At 43.5% G+C, this 18,267-nt stretch overlaps 1 protein-coding gene across 1 annotated transcript; it reads right to left on the bottom strand.

Annotated features, from left to right (window-relative positions):
* Positions 1-4,900: 4,900 nt before the first annotated feature.
* Positions 4,901-18,037, bottom strand: snrpb (small nuclear ribonucleoprotein polypeptides B and B1). Its single transcript, XM_070895955.1, has 7 exons — positions 17,927-18,037; positions 15,237-15,388; positions 13,737-13,848; positions 12,340-12,492; positions 11,404-11,533; positions 10,342-10,464; positions 4,901-5,196 (listed from the first exon to the last, which is right to left on the bottom strand). Exons 1-7 carry the CDS (start codon positions 17,927-17,929, stop codon positions 5,159-5,161), a joined length of 711 nt encoding a protein of 236 aa, XP_070752056.1. The 5' UTR covers positions 17,930-18,037; the 3' UTR covers positions 4,901-5,158.
* Positions 18,038-18,267: the final 230 nt, after the last annotated feature.

The following is an 18,267-nucleotide window of genomic DNA, read 5'->3' as shown; positions in this document are numbered from 1 at the left end:
CTATGTTGACAGTACTCCAGATGCAGTCTAACTAGGGCTTTGTATAGCTGTAGTAGAGGTGGGCGGTGGAGGGACTGGAGTGCATCATCACTCCCGGCAACCAAATTTTAATTTAATTTTATATGTTTTAAAGTTTAATTTGTTTTTATTGCCGGGTTTTAGTGTCCCCTTTCCCCTTTTATAGGGGGCGCTTGTAAAATTTATGGTTTTAGTGCCCAAAAATCACCAAAAAAAGGCACTTGAAAAGTGTTTGGAGTGTTCAGGGGCACTTGATTTAACTGTTTAATTTTGTTTTACAACAAGAGTTGTATAGCTGTAGTATAATTTCCTCTTCTTTATATTCTAACTCTCTAGATATAAAGGCTAACATTCAATTTGCCTTTTTGATTATTTTTTGGACCTGACTACTACGTTTTAGTGATCTGTGTACATGGACCCCTAAATCTCTTTGGACCTCCACTATTCCTAGTTCTTCACCATTTAAATATTCGGATCGATCCTCTTATGATCCAAAATGGATGTCTTCACACTTACCTGCGTTGAAATCCATCTGCCAGTTTCGCCCATTCACTTTATCATTGCCTCTTTGTAATGTTATGCTCCGGTCTACACTGCTGACCAAACCACCAATCGGCAAGCTTGGCTATATGGTACTCTATTGTTTTATTTGTCATTAATCTAGTGAATAGCTGTGACCCCAGTAAAAATCCTTGTGGAACACCTCCCAAACCCACGACCTCTACCACCTTGAAGGACACGGGCAGCCGATACATGGGAACACCATCACCTCCACGTTCCCCTCCAAGCCACACACCATCCTGACTTAGAAATACATCGCCATTCCTTCATCATCCAAGGGTCAAAATCCTGGAATTCCCTCTCTAACAGCACTGTAGGAGTACCTTCACCATACGGTTCAAGGCAGCGGCTCACCATCACCTTCGAGGGCAATTAGGGATGTGCAATAAATGCTGGCCTTGGCCAGTGACGCCCACATCCTATGAATGAATTAAAAATATTAATCACTTCCTTCCAATTCGAGTACATACCCATTGCCCATACTGTCTTTTACTGCTTAACCAAGTCAATCATTTGCCTTCAATTCCATGAGCTTTAAATTTAGCTCAGTCTCTTATGTGGAACCTTATCGAATGCCATCTGGAAGTCCATATAAACTACATTGTCAACCATGGCTGTTTTATTTGGGAAGTAGAGCTTTTGTTCCTTAGGGGTATATACTGGTCCTGTATTAAGATAAATTATTTTTTGAACATCTCCTACTGTTCATCTGTAGTTTTACCTGATAATATTTTGACCAGTTTGCTGTCGTCAGTCTCTGCCTCATTCCGTTAAAAGTTAGCCGTACCAAAATCTAGAATTGTAATTGTGTTAATGTTCTCCTTTTCAAACCTAATATTGAATTCTATCATATTATGATCACTATTCCCTTACTAATAATAACTATTGCTGGCTCATAATATCTAGTACGGCCTGTCCTCTTGTTGGTTCTAGAACATACTGCTCCGAAAATGATCTTGAACGCACTCAAGAAATTCACTACCTTTCTGACTTGAGCTACTCTGCTCTTCCCAATTTATATGAAAATTTATCCCATTAAAACAACTTTGCATCTTTAATCTCTGAATACGTTCCGCCACTTCATTGCTATCAGGCCTGTAGATAACTCCAATTAGTTTCATCCTCTCTTACTGCTCCATTCTAACCACTTTCTGCTGATTGCTTTCGCTTACCTCTTATTAATGTTGGAATAGCATCTTAAATAAGACTACCCTTCCTCATTTTCCATATCCTTTCTAAAGACCTTATAACTGGGAATATTGAATTCCCAACCACGACCAGCTTGCAGCCATGTCTCTAATGCCCACCATGTCCTATCCTCTAAGCTGTATTTAAGCCTCCAATTCACTCAATTTATTTCTTGTACTCCGTGCATGTATAAAACTCATATAGCTGAGTCAGCGGTAACACATTCACCTAAGCCAGGGATTTGCACACACAAAACTAGGCTGACACTCCAGTGCAGTGCTGAGGGAGTACTGCACTGTCAGAGCCGCCGTCTTTCAGATGAGATGTTAAAACGCGGCCAAGTCTTTCCTCTCAGATTGATGTGAAAGATCCCACGGCACCAAGAAGAGCAGGGGAGTTATCCCCGATGTACAGGCCAATATTTATCCCTCAATCAACAGAACAAAAAACTGTATGTCATCATCATCACATTGCTGTTTGTGGGAGCTTGCTGTGTGCAAATTGGCTGCCGCATTTCCCACATTACAACAGTGACTACTACTAAAAGTACTTCATTGGCTGTAAAGAGCCGAGATGTCTGGCAGTCATGAAAGGCGCTATATAAATGCAAGTCTTTCTTTATTTGGGCGAGACCCCCAAACTTGGCCTTCTGCTGCCTGTCTCACCGTTTAACTGAGCACATTTCTTATTTCACTCCTGCTACTACTTTAGTTATTTTAAAATTCATTCCACCAGGTGTATCTACATCACTATTTGCGACCTGAACTCTGCTCTTGCTCCGTTTTAAAATATATTTAAACTATCATTTTACTATTGTTTCTGACTGAATCCTCTCCCAATAATTGGTTTAAATCCTTTAAAGGTGCTGTTTGCAAGTCAGAGAGACTGATTGAAGGGGATTCCTTCCTCTGGAAAGTAGAAACCATGTGTGTTAGGCCGACAAAATCTCTATCTGGATTCAGAATCTCAATGCAAATTGTTCAAAACAGCAGAAAATGCCAAATTAAGAGGGGCAGTGGAATCAAGGTAGCTCAGGAATTAAAGCACGAGTTAAAATGTGAGTGGGCAAAGCAATGGCAGATTAAATTTAATATAAATGTAAAGTACAGCACATGGGGAATAAAAATGGGGCCACACACATACTCTGAATGGTGATAAACTAGCTAAGGATGAAGGCAAAATAGACCTAAACATGTCCAACCAATACCGAACAGCAATCAACAAAGCCAACAGATGGTTAAATTACATAGCCAAAAGAATACAAATCAGAGGAAGTTGTGAACTGTACAGAGTGCTGGTCAGATTGCACCTTGAGTACCGAATCTCGTTCTGCTCACCAAGAAACAAGGGAGACATTCAAGTGCTGGAAGTAGTGCAAAGAGCCACGAGAGTGCTTCCTAGTGTCAGGGGTCAGAGTGCAGAAAAGACTGGCGATACTTGGGCTTTTCAGCCTAGAAAGCCCAAGAGGTATACAAGATAATTAATGCAATGCCTAAATCTAAAATACTACCACAAATTAAAACTGTGAGGGTAGGACAAAGGGACATATAGAATGTAGACAGAAACAGGCCATTCAGCCCAACTAGTCCATACTGGTGTTTGTACTCCACTTGGGTATCCTCCCACTCCATCTCTTCCAAAAGCTCCCAGTTTCCTTCTCCCTCACATATGCATCAAGCCCCCCGCCCCCCCCCCCCCTTCTCCTCCTCCTCCTCCCTTAAAAGTGTCAAAACATACAAAATTCTTACAGGATAGATGCAGGGAGGATGTTTCCTTTGGCTGGGAAGTCTAGAACCAGGGGTCAGTCTCAGAATAAGGAGTTGACCATTTAGGACTGAGATGAGGAGAAATTTCAGTGAATCTTTGGAATGCTCTACCCAGAGGGCTGTGGAGGTTCAGTCGTTGAGTATATTCAAGACAGAGATCGATAGATTTTCGGATCTCAAGGGAATCAAGGGATATGGGGACAGTGCAGGAAAGTGGATTTAAGGTAGATCAGCCGTGATCTTATTGAATGCGGAGCAGGTTCAAGGGGCTGAATGGCCTACCCCTGTTTCTATTTCTTATGTCTATCTGCTCCAACCACTCCATGTGGCAACGCGTTCCAAATTCTCTGGTTCAAACCAGTAAAAGGTAACATTTAGAGCGGAAATCAGTAAATTCGTCTTCACACAGAGTGATCAACACTTGGAATGTAGTAGTGGAGGCAAAAACTCTGAAATCATTTCAGAATCAAATAGATGCAGCAATGAGTTTTTAGTTTCTGGATGAATTAAGATGGGCATTCTCTCAGCTTGGATTGCTCTGGCAAAGAATCAGCAGACGCAGTGGCCAAATAGCTTCTTCTGTGATACAAACTTTTATGGTTCTAATGTCTTGGGAGCACCTTGCATAGTGGGGCTGGGCAGACCAAAAGACAGCTTCCGAGAGAAAATTAAAAAACAGGTACTATGGTGATGGGAGCATAAAATCAGGAGACTGACAGTTATGCCTCCAACAACGGAGCAGTAAGCCGCTCATGAGAGAAGGCTGATGGCCCCTTATACCAGGATTCAGACCATTCATTGGGATTCCAAAATCACTAAAATGTTCCCTAAATATTAGAAACTGCTTTAAAAAAAAACTTTCAAAAATCACAAATGTTGCTGCTGATACAAAGAGAAACAATGCCACAGAATTATCCAGATTTCTCAGCAATTTGTACTATATTGAAACGTGTAAGATTCTGAGGGGGCTTGACACGGTAGATGCAGAGAGGATGTTTCCCCTCGTGGGATAATCTAGAACTAAGGGGCATAGTTTCAGAATAAGGGGCTGCCCATTTAAAACGGAAATGAGGAAGAATTACATCTCTCAGAGGGTCGTGAATCTTTGGAATTCTCTACCCCCAGAGAGCTGTGGAGGCTGGGTCATTGAATATATTTAAGGTGGAGAGAGACAGATTTTTGAATGATAAGGGAGTCAAGGGTTATGGGGAGCAGGCAGGGAAGTGGAGTTGAGGCCAAGATCAGACCAGCCATGATCTTATTGAATGGCGGAGCAGGCTCGAGGGGCCAGATGGCCTACTCCTGCTCCTATTTCTTATGTTCTTATGACCCGACTCTGAAGCACCATTATGCCAAGATAGTCAGCCTTTCATCTTACCAAAACGTTTTAATAAAAATGTCAAATATTACAATAAAAAGCCAACACAAATCCTGTCGGGTCTATTGTAACGCCAATCTATTGATAACAGTCCCAGAAATTTCAGCGATTGCATTGCAACCACCAGCCATTACAAACGGCAAGATTTGGAAAGTCTCTGCTCAGGACACCACCCCATCACAATGGCCAAACGTTCCCACGCAGTTGGGTGTAACCAACCAGCCCGCACGTCTCACTAGTTTTATTTTCACGGCCTCGGTGGACGCATGCCAGGTGGTGGAGGACCTAGAAGGGAAACCACAAATTAGACACACCAGGAAACTTCATATCTCCTACCATTAGACTTATATTTATTACAAAAAACAAAATAAATACGTTGTTCCCAGCTGACAGCGTATGCAGAAACCAGCTTCGTGGCATTTCCTTCCCCAAATTGAGGTAGAAGGAAGAACATGAATGTGACAACATTCCCTTGCTATAGTGGGATGGGGAAACAAGACTTTGCTTAAAGAAAGTCGTAAGCCTTATTGCAGCAGGAGCTCTGTCTCTATAGCTTATTTATAAATCGGCATATTGCTTTCAGAGATTACAAGATGTGCCTAAACAGACGCATTGAGCGTGACAGAAAGAGGCCTGTTGCTGTAATTCACACCCTTTAATTATTGTAAAGACCTCCATTAGGTCATCCCTCAGCCTTTTCTTTTCTAGAGAAAAAAAGAGACCCAGCTGTTTCAGTCTTTCCTGATAATTATAACTTTCAGTTCTGGTGCCATCCCTGCAAATCTTTTTGGCACCCTCGTCAATGCCTCCATATCCTTTTTGTTAATTTGGAGCCTGGAAATGTTCACAGTACTCCAAGTGTGGTCTAACCAAGGGACTATGTAAATTTAACGTGACTTCCCTGCCTTTCAATTCTATCCCTCTATAATGAACCCCAATGCCTTGGTTTGTCTTTTTTATGGCCTTATTAACCAGCTTCACGATTAGTGATTTGTATATCTATACCCCATTGCTCCTCTGCCCCATTTAGACTCCTCTGACACGGTTCGCTTTCAGAATACTTTCAGCCACATCCATTACCCATAAGTGTTACTGACATTTACTACTCATGAAAATTACCCTTTGGGGAAGGACTTCAGTAGTATCTGTTCATAGTACGGGTGTGGGAGGAGGATCCCAGACACTGGCTGTATAAAATATATGACTTCTTGGAATGTGGATGACTCAGACAAGGCAGTATCGCCCATCCAGTTGCCTCGAGGACAATGATAGTTAACCACATAGTATGGGACTGGAGGCACAAGTAAGCCAGAACAGGTTGGAGAGACTCCCTTCTGGTGCTAGCCCACAAATGACCAGCTTTTGAGCTCAATGTCACCATTTGCCACAGTGGGATTTGAACTCAACCTCTGGGTTGCTTGTCCAATACCATAACCAAAGGCCAATTTTACTACGTTGGAAGTGATTTAGCAAAAGTGGACTGGAAACAGCTACTTGAAGATAAATCAATTTCAGAGCAGTAGGTAGCATTTAAGAGGGAGATACATGGAGTTCAGGGTAAACATGTTCCTACAAAGAAATGGAGTAGAAGTGCCAAATTTAAAGCCCCCTGGATGGTGAGGTGCATACAGGGTAAGATAAAGCAAAGCTTTTGATAAGGTCCCACATGGCAGACTGGTCACAAAAGTATTGGCCCATGGGTTCCAGGGCAAAGTGACAAGTTGGATCCACAATTGGCTCGGAGGCAGGAAGCAAAGGGAAATGGTTGATGGGTGTCTTTGTGACTGGAAGGCTGTATCAAGTGGGATTCCGCAGGGCTCGGTGCTGGGTCCCTTGCTTTTTGTGGTATATATCAATGATTTGGACTTAAATGTTGGGGGCATGATTAGACATTTGCAGATTACGCTAAAATAGGCTGTGTGGTTGATAATGAAGAAGAAAGCTGTGGACTGCAGGAAGATATTAATGTACTGGTCAGGTGGGCAAAACAGTGGCTAATGGAATTCAATCTGGTAAGTGTGAGGTAATGCATTTGGGGAGGGCTAAGAAGGCAAGGGAATACAGCGGTTGTAGTTACCGGCATTTGTAATTTAGTTTTCTTGTATCTTAGGGAGAGGTTTTCCTTCTAATCACAACTGCCAAATGTGAATTAAATGGTACGATCTGAAAAGTGCAGAGGAACAAAGGGACCTTGGATTGCAGGTCCACAGAGCCCTGAAGGTAGCAGGCCAGGTGGTTAAGAAAGCATATGGAAGACTTGTATTCCATGCCTCGACTTATAAATGCAAGAGCAAGGAGGTTATACTAGAACTGTATACAATACTAGTTAAGCCACAGCTTGAGTACTGCATACAGTTCTGGTCACCACATTACAGGAAAGATGTGATTGCACTTTTTCCAGTGCAGAGGAGATTTACAAGAATGTTGCCTGGACTGGAGAATTTTGGCTATGAGGAAAGATTGGAGGTGCTGGGTCTGTTTTCTTTGGAACAGAGGAGGCTAAGGGGAGATCCGATTCAGGTGTATAAAATTATGAGGGGCCTGGAAAGAGTGGATAGGAAGGACCTGTTTCCCTTGACAGAGGGGTCAACAACCAGGTGCATAGATTTAAAGAAAATGGGGGAAGGTTTAGAGGAGATATGAGGGGAAATTTCTTCACCAAGAGGGTGGTGGGGGTCTGGAGCTCACTGCCTGAAAGGGTGGTAGAGGCAGAAACCCTCACCACATTTAAAACATATTTGGATGTGCACTTAAAGTGCAGTAACCTACAGGACTATGGACCAAGAGCTGGAAAATGTGATTAGGCTGGATAGCCCTTGGTCGGCCGGCGTGGACACGATGTGCCGAAATGGCCTCCTTCCGTGCTGTAAATTTCAATGATTTAAAAAAAAAAGGGAAACTTATACAGTTTGAACCTCTCTTATCTGGCACCCTCGGTCGGCCCGGAGGTGGCGGGAGAGGAGGAGCTGCGGCAAGGGGCTGGACAATTTCTATGGCTCCTTTGCGTTGCCTGACTACTTCCACCCGCAGCGTGCCACGGCACAGCTGGACTGCACCTGGATGGTGGACACGCAGGACAGCCGGCGCATCGTGCTGCAGCTGGGCCACAGCGACGAAGTGCATGTACACGATAGGGCAGCCCAGAAGCGCAGCAGGCTGCTGCAGCCCCTTTCCTTCCGCAACAACCGGCGCTCCGTCACTTCTCCTGTCAGCTGGGGAATTTCCACTGTGGCCACAAGATCGACATCTTCAAGCAGTGGCGGTGCGACGGGCAGGAGGATTTCCAGGACTAAGCTGGGCCCGAAATGCGGCCAGCCTCAGGACGCAGCATGTCGACTCGGCCTCAGAGGGAGCACCGGAGGCAGTGGGGAGAGGCCAGCCCCCCTGCTGGGAATGATGCCGGACGAGGGAGGTAGCCGAGTAAAAGAGTATCGGATAAGAGAGGTGCACTGTATCAGATATCTAGAGCTCTGTACTGCAGAAAGTCTAGAAGACTACAGAAAGTGTAGGGGTGAAATTAAGAAGGAAACTAGGAAAGGAAGGAGAGGGCATGAAAAAATACTGGCAAGTAGAATCAAAGAAAACACAAAGATGTTTTATAATTACATAAAGAGCAAGAGGATAACTTAAGGAAATAGTAGGGTCAATTAGGGACTAAAATGGTGATCTGTATGTGGAGGCGGAGGATGTGGGTAAGTTACTTAATGAATACTTTGTGGCTGTCTCCACAAAAAAGGGGAACGATGCCGACGTTGAAGTTAAGGAGGAAGAGTGAAATACTGGATCTTGTAAGTGAGGAATCATTAAGGGGTTTAGCATCTTTGAAAGTCGCCAGGACCGAATTAAATATATCCTCGACTATTAAAAGGGAGGAAATTGTGGAGGCTCTGACCATCATTTTCCAATCCTCTCTGGCTACAGGAGTGGTGCCAAAGGTTTGGAGAACTGTTAACACATTGTACCATTGTTTAAAAAGGGAGGAAGGGATAAACCGAGTAATTACAGGCCAGTTAGTTTAATCTCAGTGATGGACAAATTATTGGAATCAATTCTGAGGGACAGTATAAACCTTCATTTAGAAAGACACAGATTAATCAAGGACAGGCAGCATGGATTTGTTAAGGGAAGGTCATGTCTGACTAACCTGATTGCATTTTATGAGGAGGTAACAAGGAGGGCAGATGAGGGCAGTGCATTTCATGTAGTCTATATGTATTTTAGCAAGGCTTTTTGACAAGGCTGATGAAAAAATTAAAAGCCCATGGGATCCAAGGGAGAGTGGCAAATTGGATCCAAAATTGGATTAGTGGCAGGAAGCAAAGTGTTTTTGCGACTGGAAGGCTGTTTTCAGTGGGATTCCACAGTACTCGATCCTTTGCTTTTTGTAGTATATATTAACGATGTAGACTTAAATGTAGGGGGCATGATAAAGAAATTCGCAAATGATACAAAAATTGGCCATGTGGTTGACAGTGAGGAGGAAAGCTCTCGACTGCAGGAAGATATCGATGAACTGGTCAGTTGGGCAGAAAAGTGGAAAATGGAATTCAATCTGGAGAAGTGTGAGGTAATGTATTTGGGGAGGGGCAACAAGGCAAGGGAATACACAATAAATGGGTGGATACTAAGAGGTGTGGAAGAACAGAGGGGAGTGTATGTCCACAGATCCTTACAGGTTGATAAGGTAGTTAAAAAGGTATACAGAATGCTTTCCTTTATTAGCTGAGGCATAGAATATAAGAGCAGGAAAGTTATGCTAGAACTGTATACAATACTAGTTATGCCACAGCTTGAGTACTGCATACAGTTCTGGTCACATTACAGAAATTATGTGATTGCACCAGAGAAGGTGCAGAGGAGATTTATGAGGATCAGGCCAGGACTGGAAAATTTTAGCTATGAGGAAAGATTGGATAGGCAGAGGAGGCTGAGGGGAGATTTAATTCAAGTGTATAAAATTATGAAAGGCCTAGATAGAGTGGATAGGAAGCACCTATTTCCCTTAGCAGAGGGGTCAATAACCAGGGTCAGAGATTTAAAGTAGTTGTTAAGAAGGATTAGAGGGGAGATGAGGGAAAAAAATTCACCCAGAGGGTGGTGGGTGCCTGGAACTCACTGCCTAAAAGGGTGGTAGAGGCATAAACCCTTATCATATTTAAAAAATACTCGGATGTGCACTTAAAGAGCTGTGACCTACAGGGCTACGGATCTAGTGCTGGAAGGTGGGATTAGGCTGGGTAGCTTTTTCGACTGAAACGGACATGATGGGCTACTTCCGAGTCGCAATTTTCTATGATAACCACCAGGCTACCGTACTTGAGATTAAGTTGAATACCTTTGTAAATCAGTCTGTGGATAATTTCAAAATTGAACAAAACAGTATTCCAACCCTTGGTTCAACATCCATTCGAGACTCTCTCAAACACTTACCTCGCATTCCTGGTGGTGGTGGTCTCATTCCTGGTGGCATTCCCATTGGTGCTCCTCGTCCAGGAGGCATTCCCATTGGTGGACCCATAGGTGGCCTCATACCAGGAGGCGGGCCCATCATACCTGCAAACCCATTAAAACCATTTTTCACAACAGTGTCCACCAATGTCAGGGCACACAAGCACAACACACGTGAATTGAGCTAGAAACCACCAGTCCCGCCCTCCTTTCCTGAAGTTACTGGCTCGCTTGAGGGACAATCATAGTGCGCACTCTGCTGCTCCACATCAAGTGGGTACTCTGCATAGCCGAGCCTCAACAAAGGTCAGCAGTCAGAGGCAGCAAAGCCAAATCTTGCCTGATGGTCCATCTCCAGTAATGAGAACACTGGCCAGTATCAGCACCCCCTCCACTCCCAAACGACAAATCAGGCACTGAAACCAATCATAGTGCCCTACTGCTGTTCTGGCTAAAACTAGCCAACTCATCACAGAGCGGGGATCAAACCATAGATCTCTGCTCTCCAACTTATAGCCAGGCTGGAGTGGAGGGGGAAGAGAGAAGCAGCTCAGAATATTTAACTCCTAATAATTCAGCTTCTTATAATGCAAAATTAAAGCTTCATTTTTCACAACTGTGTCCACCATGTGCTGAAGTAATCACCCACAATAAATCTTAAAAGTTATAAACATTAGTGTGTCACAAATTAACAGCCCTTCACTAACAATGCAGAGTGACTGCTTCAAACATTTCTATGTTGCTGAATATGTGAACCAGCTACTCAGCTGATTTGGGATTTTTTTTTATTAACCTCCGATTAGAGGTCTAGAGAAAGTAAAAGCTTATTGGCTGCTTGATTATATCTCCTGCTACATTAATCGAGAAACAGGGAGAAAAAGGGGGAAATCTGAAATAATGGAATAGAAGAGGAATGTTGACAACTGGACCCTGGCATACTGAACAGTTAGCTTCCTGTATGTCCGCCTTTAGTAGGCCCCACTGTACATCGTACAGTGTTCACCACAACAGTCTCAGATTATTGCCATTGTGTTAAGTTCTCACCTGGTGGGGGAGCTCCTCGTCCCATTGGTGGTGGGCCTCCTCGGCCTGGTGCGTACTGTTGAGGGGCTGCCGCGATACTGGATGTGACTGCAGCTGCTGCAGCAGTTCCACGTGCTTGGGGTGTCATCACCTATTTGCATCAGCATAAACAGCATTAATAAACACATGGGGACTCTTGACTACAGTAAATACTGTATCTGTAAAGTGTCAAATTTGGGCACAGTCAGTCTGTGACGCACAGCCACCTCTGCAGCTAACAGTACATCTAACAATAAACAAACTCTCATAAGCTGCAGACCCCTGTACCTACAAGGTCACTAACACAGAGGGAAGTTTGCACTGTCCCGACTTTCCAAGGGAAAAATCACGGGAGATCTAGTGTGAAGAGTTTGTTCAAAAGGTGCTGGCAGCCCAAGTTACCCCAGTTACTTTTGTTTTGACACATTTGCAGTCAATTTAATGTGCAAAGGCTTCCCCAGTAAAGTATACTAGACAGTGATGGTTTGTAAATTAATATACATTATGTACACATTCCCTATTTAGGGTTATATTACAATACATAGAACTCTTCCATTGAACTTTTCCCACATTATGACAGTGACTACATGCCAAAAGGTATTTCATTGGCTGTAAAATGCTTTGAGATGTCCAGTGGTCGTGAAAGGTGCTATACAAATGTAAGTCTTTCTTTCTTCCTCCCCATAGAAACAGAGTGATTTACACAACTATACAAATGCTATATTAACCCAACTGACTTGCCATCAAAATCAGTCTGGGCAGGCAAGGTCCTGCACACCACTGGTCATTCAGATCCTTACGTCGGTGATACAAACATTATAAAGCAATGCACACGGGCATCTTATTATCTGGCTGCAGTCTGGTTGAAGAGAATGAAAGCTCTGCAGCACAGGGATGAAGAGACAGAACGATTCTCACCTGTTGAGATGGTCCCCCCACTCCTCGGACAGGACCCGCTAACCCAGCGGGAGCCTGTGGCATCGGTGCTCCAGCAGGGACGCCGCGACCGGCTGCCCGGCCAATACCAGGACCTCCAGCTGCACCGGCAAGAGGCACACGAGCAATTCCAGTCTGCAATTAGAAAGGCACACCAAGTGACCCAAGAAACCTACACTTCAGCTGAACAGCCACAATCCAAATCTAGCAAAGCAACAGATTACTGAACGAATGCTGCCGTCAATTCCTCTCCCTCCAGATTACCCTAGGCCACAAGCTCTCTTTGGCCAAAAGAGCAGGATGAATAACCTACTCCCACGCAAACTGTCAAATATTAGTGCTTTACTGCTGGGGGACACACAACCGCTGTTGCCCCGAACATGACCCTCAGATGCACTGGCATCCACCCCAATCAACCACTAAATTCTCCATCGCACAACACCACAAGAAACTGTCCCAGTGAACTCCTGAAGCAATGCGGCACACTCCTGCGCTGACCCACAGTGGTGTCCAAGAGACAGCCACTGAAATTCTTTAATCTCGTCAGCAATGGGGACTTTATTGCTTCTTTTTTCAAGTGTTATTTTGGTCTGAAGCAAACAGAGATTAGTATCACGGTACAGCTGCAGTTTGGTAACTCCGATACTAGTAAACCGATCAGTGCTTTAAACATTTTATTTTAAAAGTATTTCCCAAAGGCCGTCATCCAGCATTTCACTTTAGTAACATCTTTCCACATTGGTAACTCACAAGGGAAAGGACTTCAGATTTGCAGTTGAAAACAAGATTTCATAAATACATCACTCACTGGCCAACTAAAAAACTGCAAACCAATTGATTACTCAAACATCATTCGTTCGCTCACCGTGTATCTAGCTATCTGTACAGTTAAACGTCACTGTGACTGGCTCAGTAGAAGGTTACAACCTGAAAAATCTACCTTTTAGCTAACTAACCACCTTTTAGCTATTGTTCCAAGTAGTTACCCGTTGGCACAACTCAAAATGGAAAGTAGCTCTATTTAGAACCACAGGCATTTAGAAGACGACTTGGCCAAATGCATCTGCCAACAATTTCTAGATTAATCCAAAACTCATCCTACTGTGCCTCTCTCCCCATGGCCATGCTTCAAATATTTATGCAATGTTCCTTTAAAAGACACGCTGGCCTCTGTCTCAAGCACTTCTTATGACAAATCATTCTATTCTCCTAATCTAGTCACTGAATTCAATACAACACTATAGTATACTAAAACAATAGAATACCAAATGCTCGGAATTCCAAATTGAGCAGTTCCTTAAATAAAGGGGAATCATTCTTATTGATTTTATGTCAGAACCATCCAACCCCGAAGACCTCAGCTAAATCCAGATACTTACGTCTTTGGGAGGAGGTCCTTCCACGGTCATAGAAACCAGGGTTTCACCTCGAAGCAAGACTAGTCCAAGAACACGCTTTTCCTCCCGCTCAGGCTGCTTGGAGTTCTTTGGCCTTGTGTAAGAACACAGAAGAATTAGTAGTTACAACCAGCTATTGGCTCACAGTTAAACTGTCATCTCAGCACTTTACCCCAGGTTAGCAAGGCTATGCCTTCAATTACATCGACCCACTTCTTACTGACCAAATAGAATCAAGTCTGCCCTGCTCTGTAAGGGATGTGCAAGAATGAGACTGCCCTTGAAATACTGAGACATTGGGTTTACAGGAGTCCTGGGAGCAAAGTTGCTGTTACAGCAAACGCCCCCCCCCTCCATTCTGGAAACTACTGACACTCACTGTGGTATGGCCCTATGGAGTCTGGCACCCTCCAGTACCTCACCCAAGTGTCATTCTTCATGTACAAGTGATTGTACAAGGCAGGCTATTCAACCACGAGGGCCATCACAATTGACGATCCTCACCTAACATTCACACATGTGCACTGTGCAGTTAAGTAGTAATTACAGACTCAGTGGCGATGTCAATGGCCTGGACTGTAACTGCTTGTTAAACTGAAAATAACTTTGCAGTTCTACATAGAAACATAGAAAATAGGTGCAGGAGAACCTATTTTATGTTCTCATTCTATGTTGTCAAGAAATAACAAAATGGCAACTTAGGAGCAATGAAATGTCCAAAAGACTCACATATGAAACACAGTACTAAGGCACTGATCTGTGTGCAGACATCCTAGAACCACACATCTGACTTAAGAGTGGACCACTGTAGGTCACTAGATGCCCATAAAGGCACCTGTAATTTTAAATGAGCCCTGACTAATGCTCTACAGGACTCATCCCAATAGCTTTAGGTGAGAAGTAATCCCACTTAACAGGGCACTAATGTACATCTATTTCACTGGCATACTTTACTTCCATCACTGGTTTAGAAACACATCACTTCAATGTAAATAATCCTGTACCAGTTTATTGCAAAGGATAATTGTGAATTGGCAAATTCAACAAAAAACGCAAATGGGAAGGAAACGGATTTCTAGTAATTAAGAATGACTAATTTCTGGCAAGTAGTTGGTTATGGAGGGTAGAAATTAGGCAACTTATAATGGAGAACGATCTGTTTTCTCAAAAGAAAACAATGGCTAAATAGTCTGAATTCTGCACTGTTAGGAGCAATGTACTCCTTTGTAATTTTTCTTTTAAAAGTTCCAATACTGATAAAGAAACTCAAGACTCTGGTCAAAGGCTTCAAAACTGGCATGGCCCATTCAATGTGACATGTGGTTACAGTTAATAATGACTGCCATCTCGACACTGTAAAAAAAGGTATGTGAAGCAGGTAGCACCACCAAACCAGATCACAGCTACAGATTTGTTGTGGAGCAAATATTCTACCCGTCCAGATAGGAATTTGTGGTCTATAAGCTTATAGACCTTTCTTACTTGATCTTCCTGAACTCATCACAGTCACACAGGATAAGGTTCATGTGTTTATCGAAAGCTTTGAAGGTTCCAATGAAGATGCGCCCATCCTGGAGGATGCATCTCATTCTGTAGTCAATATGCTGAAGCATCTTACTGCTCTTACCCACCGTCTGAGGAGAGAAATAAAAGATCATACCAAAGGCTCACTACTTCAACGAAACTTCAGTCCAGTCAATCTAACGATTTTCTGGCTTTTAAGTACATTACCTAACTACTACTTGATTTCTTGTTAGTACAGTTTGGAGACTCGAGCATACTAATAGATTGCCATAGGTCAGATGTCCAGCTGACCAAGATTACCTTTTGATTCACATCTCAGTTTTAAAGACATAGAAAATAAAGATACCAGGGCGATGGAAACCACTTAATGCTCAAACCTAACAGTTCTACCCCAGGATCACTTGTTGCCGTAAAACTCAAAAGTACTTACCTTCAGCTTAAACTCTGACACCGTAGCACGCACAGAAGGCGAACAGACCTTGTTAATCTGTTAAAAGTGCTATATAAATGCAAGGTGTTGTATTCCATGCTGTCCTGCGTTCTCCCACCTCATATGAACAATCTAATTCCTGAGCTTGCTATTAGAAATATTAGTCAAGAGTGGATGGAACAGTGAATTAGCACACTGCCATTTCACCTGAGACCAGAGTGCAAAGTTCAACCTAGAACATGCTGAAAGCTTCCTAACACACAGGCATCCCAAATTTATTGAGCCAAAGGGTGTATTTACACTACAAGTTTGATTTTTGCACAGAGCAGCTTATGTTTACACCAATGCTAAATCTGTGTAAAGTAAATCTAGAATTTGGATCCAACCTCACTCTGGAGCAGGGCGAGATTCCCTTTCCTAGGTCAGGTCCTGACTATGGAATTAGGAAGCATTTACACTAACTGCCACTAAGGCACCTCTACAGCTGAAGTATAAATGTGCCCTAAGGCAGTCTTTAACCCTTTCCCTATGAAGCAACAGTCTAATGCCCAAACACTTCACGATTCACTAAATAGACAGCATCACAAAGCCAGCTGGTGTGGAAAGTGAAAAATTCTCATTGATGGGAGTTAAAGCATTATATTAGCAGAATTGAGAAGGGTTCCAGCCTGCAGCATCCCTGATCTGAGACAGCTCAATGCTGACATCAGAGGGAGAAAACTGCTACAATTAAAGACATTATGCTCTGATTTTTAGTCAAGGGCTTCAGCTCCACTCACAATAGATCTTAATTTGCTCCAAAACAATGTAGAGCACATTTAACAAAAAAAAACTGCACACCATGAAAGAATACAAACTTAAAATGTAAAAAAAGCTCTTGTAATGCAGTAAATAGTTAAATAATTATAGACAGCCCTCTCCTTGGTCTCAAACAATTAAAGAAAGCTTTTACATGAAAGTATATTCGGTGCTACTTGATATTATTGCCCTGCTACTCTTTAGTCCTGGGAACAACTCAAGACATTTTGCTTCCTATTGTACAAGGAAACATGAGCCCTGACAATATTATCCCACTCTTCAACAGTGACTACACTCCAACAGTAATTCACTGGCAGTAAATTGGTTTCCCTGGCAAGACTCAGGACATTATCAGCAGGTTATCTACATCAGTAAGAAACACAGAAAATAGGTGCAGGAGTAGGCCATTTGAGCCTGCACCACCATTCAATATGATCATGGCTGATCATGCATTTCAGTACCCCATTCCTGCTTTCTCTCCATACCCCTTGATCCATTTAGCCGTAAGGGCCACATCTAACTCCCTTTTGAATATATATAAAGAACTGGCCCCAACAACTTTCTGTGGTAGAGAATTCCACAGGTTCACAATTCTCTGAGTGAAGAAGTTTCTCCTCATCTCGGCTATATGGCTTACCCCTTATCCTTAGACTGTGACCCCTGGTTCTGGACTTTCCCAACATCGGGAACATTCTTCCTGCATCTAACCCGTCAGAATTTTATGTTTCTATAAGATCTCCCCTCATTCTTCTAAACTCCATTGAAAAATACAAGCCCAGTCGATCTAGTCTTTATTCATATGTAAGCATGAATATAATTCTGCAAAAGTGGAAAATTCTGTAAAAACACAATCAGATATCGAAATAAACAGGTTAACATTTCAAGTGAGACCCTTCCATCAGATGGAAGTTGGGCTGGGGAGGAGGGAATCTCTACTCGGAAACATCAGCCTGTCCTTGCTCATTCACTGATCTGCAGCCAGTTTAAAAAAAAATCTGAGTCTTAATATTGTGAAACTGCTCATCTTGATCAAGTTCAAAAGGATGAACAAGTCCCAACAAACCCCAGGGAGAGAAGCTGAAGAGGGCAGAGACACTGAATACTCTCCCAGCGCGGCCGTGGTTGGGGCTTTGTGCTGGTTGTAAACCCTCCAGTTCTGCACAGGGTGCCGAATACCAAACGCTGCAAGTGATTTAGTCTAAAGCCAGGCCCTGACGGTATAAAGGCCCATTTCCTCTTCCTTCTCCTCACAACTACTCGAGAAGCCCGACTACCAGGCCGCGGTCAGGCGCGAACTCGTCAGCGAACCCTCCCTGAGAAATAAAACCCGATCCCTGCCGGCCGTGGAGCCGCCTTTGTGTGAAATATACACTCGGCATCGCTCATCGGGGCCCCGGGCTGGGGTATCGAGCCTCCTTACCATGATTGCGGGCGGGATGGGCACACAACCCGACGGATTGTAAAAGTTACAAAAAAAAATATTCCTGCGACACAGCCGCAGGTGAGGAGCCGCGAAGGCCACGGGACAAACTGCGCATGCGCGGCGGCGCTGCTAGCCAACGGCTGCTGAGCGCGGAGCAGTCTGGGATACTGGCAGGGAGGACTGGGAGCCAAGAGAGGAGACGTGCGGTGCAGGAAAGGCAAATATAGAGCGTCGCTATCGACGACACATGAGTGTTGGCCCGGGGTAGGCGGGATCAGCTTTGTATTAGGTGAGATATAATGTTAATAATAGGAGGGAGCCACTGAGGATGAAAGCAT

The sequence above is a fragment of the Pristiophorus japonicus genome, chromosome 12 (genome assembly GCF_044704955.1).
Source record: "Pristiophorus japonicus isolate sPriJap1 chromosome 12, sPriJap1.hap1, whole genome shotgun sequence".
NCBI lineage: Eukaryota > Metazoa > Chordata > Chondrichthyes > Pristiophoridae > Pristiophorus > Pristiophorus japonicus.
The sequence above is the reverse complement of the archived record's forward strand: the minus strand, read 5'-3'. Positions and strand labels throughout refer to the sequence as shown.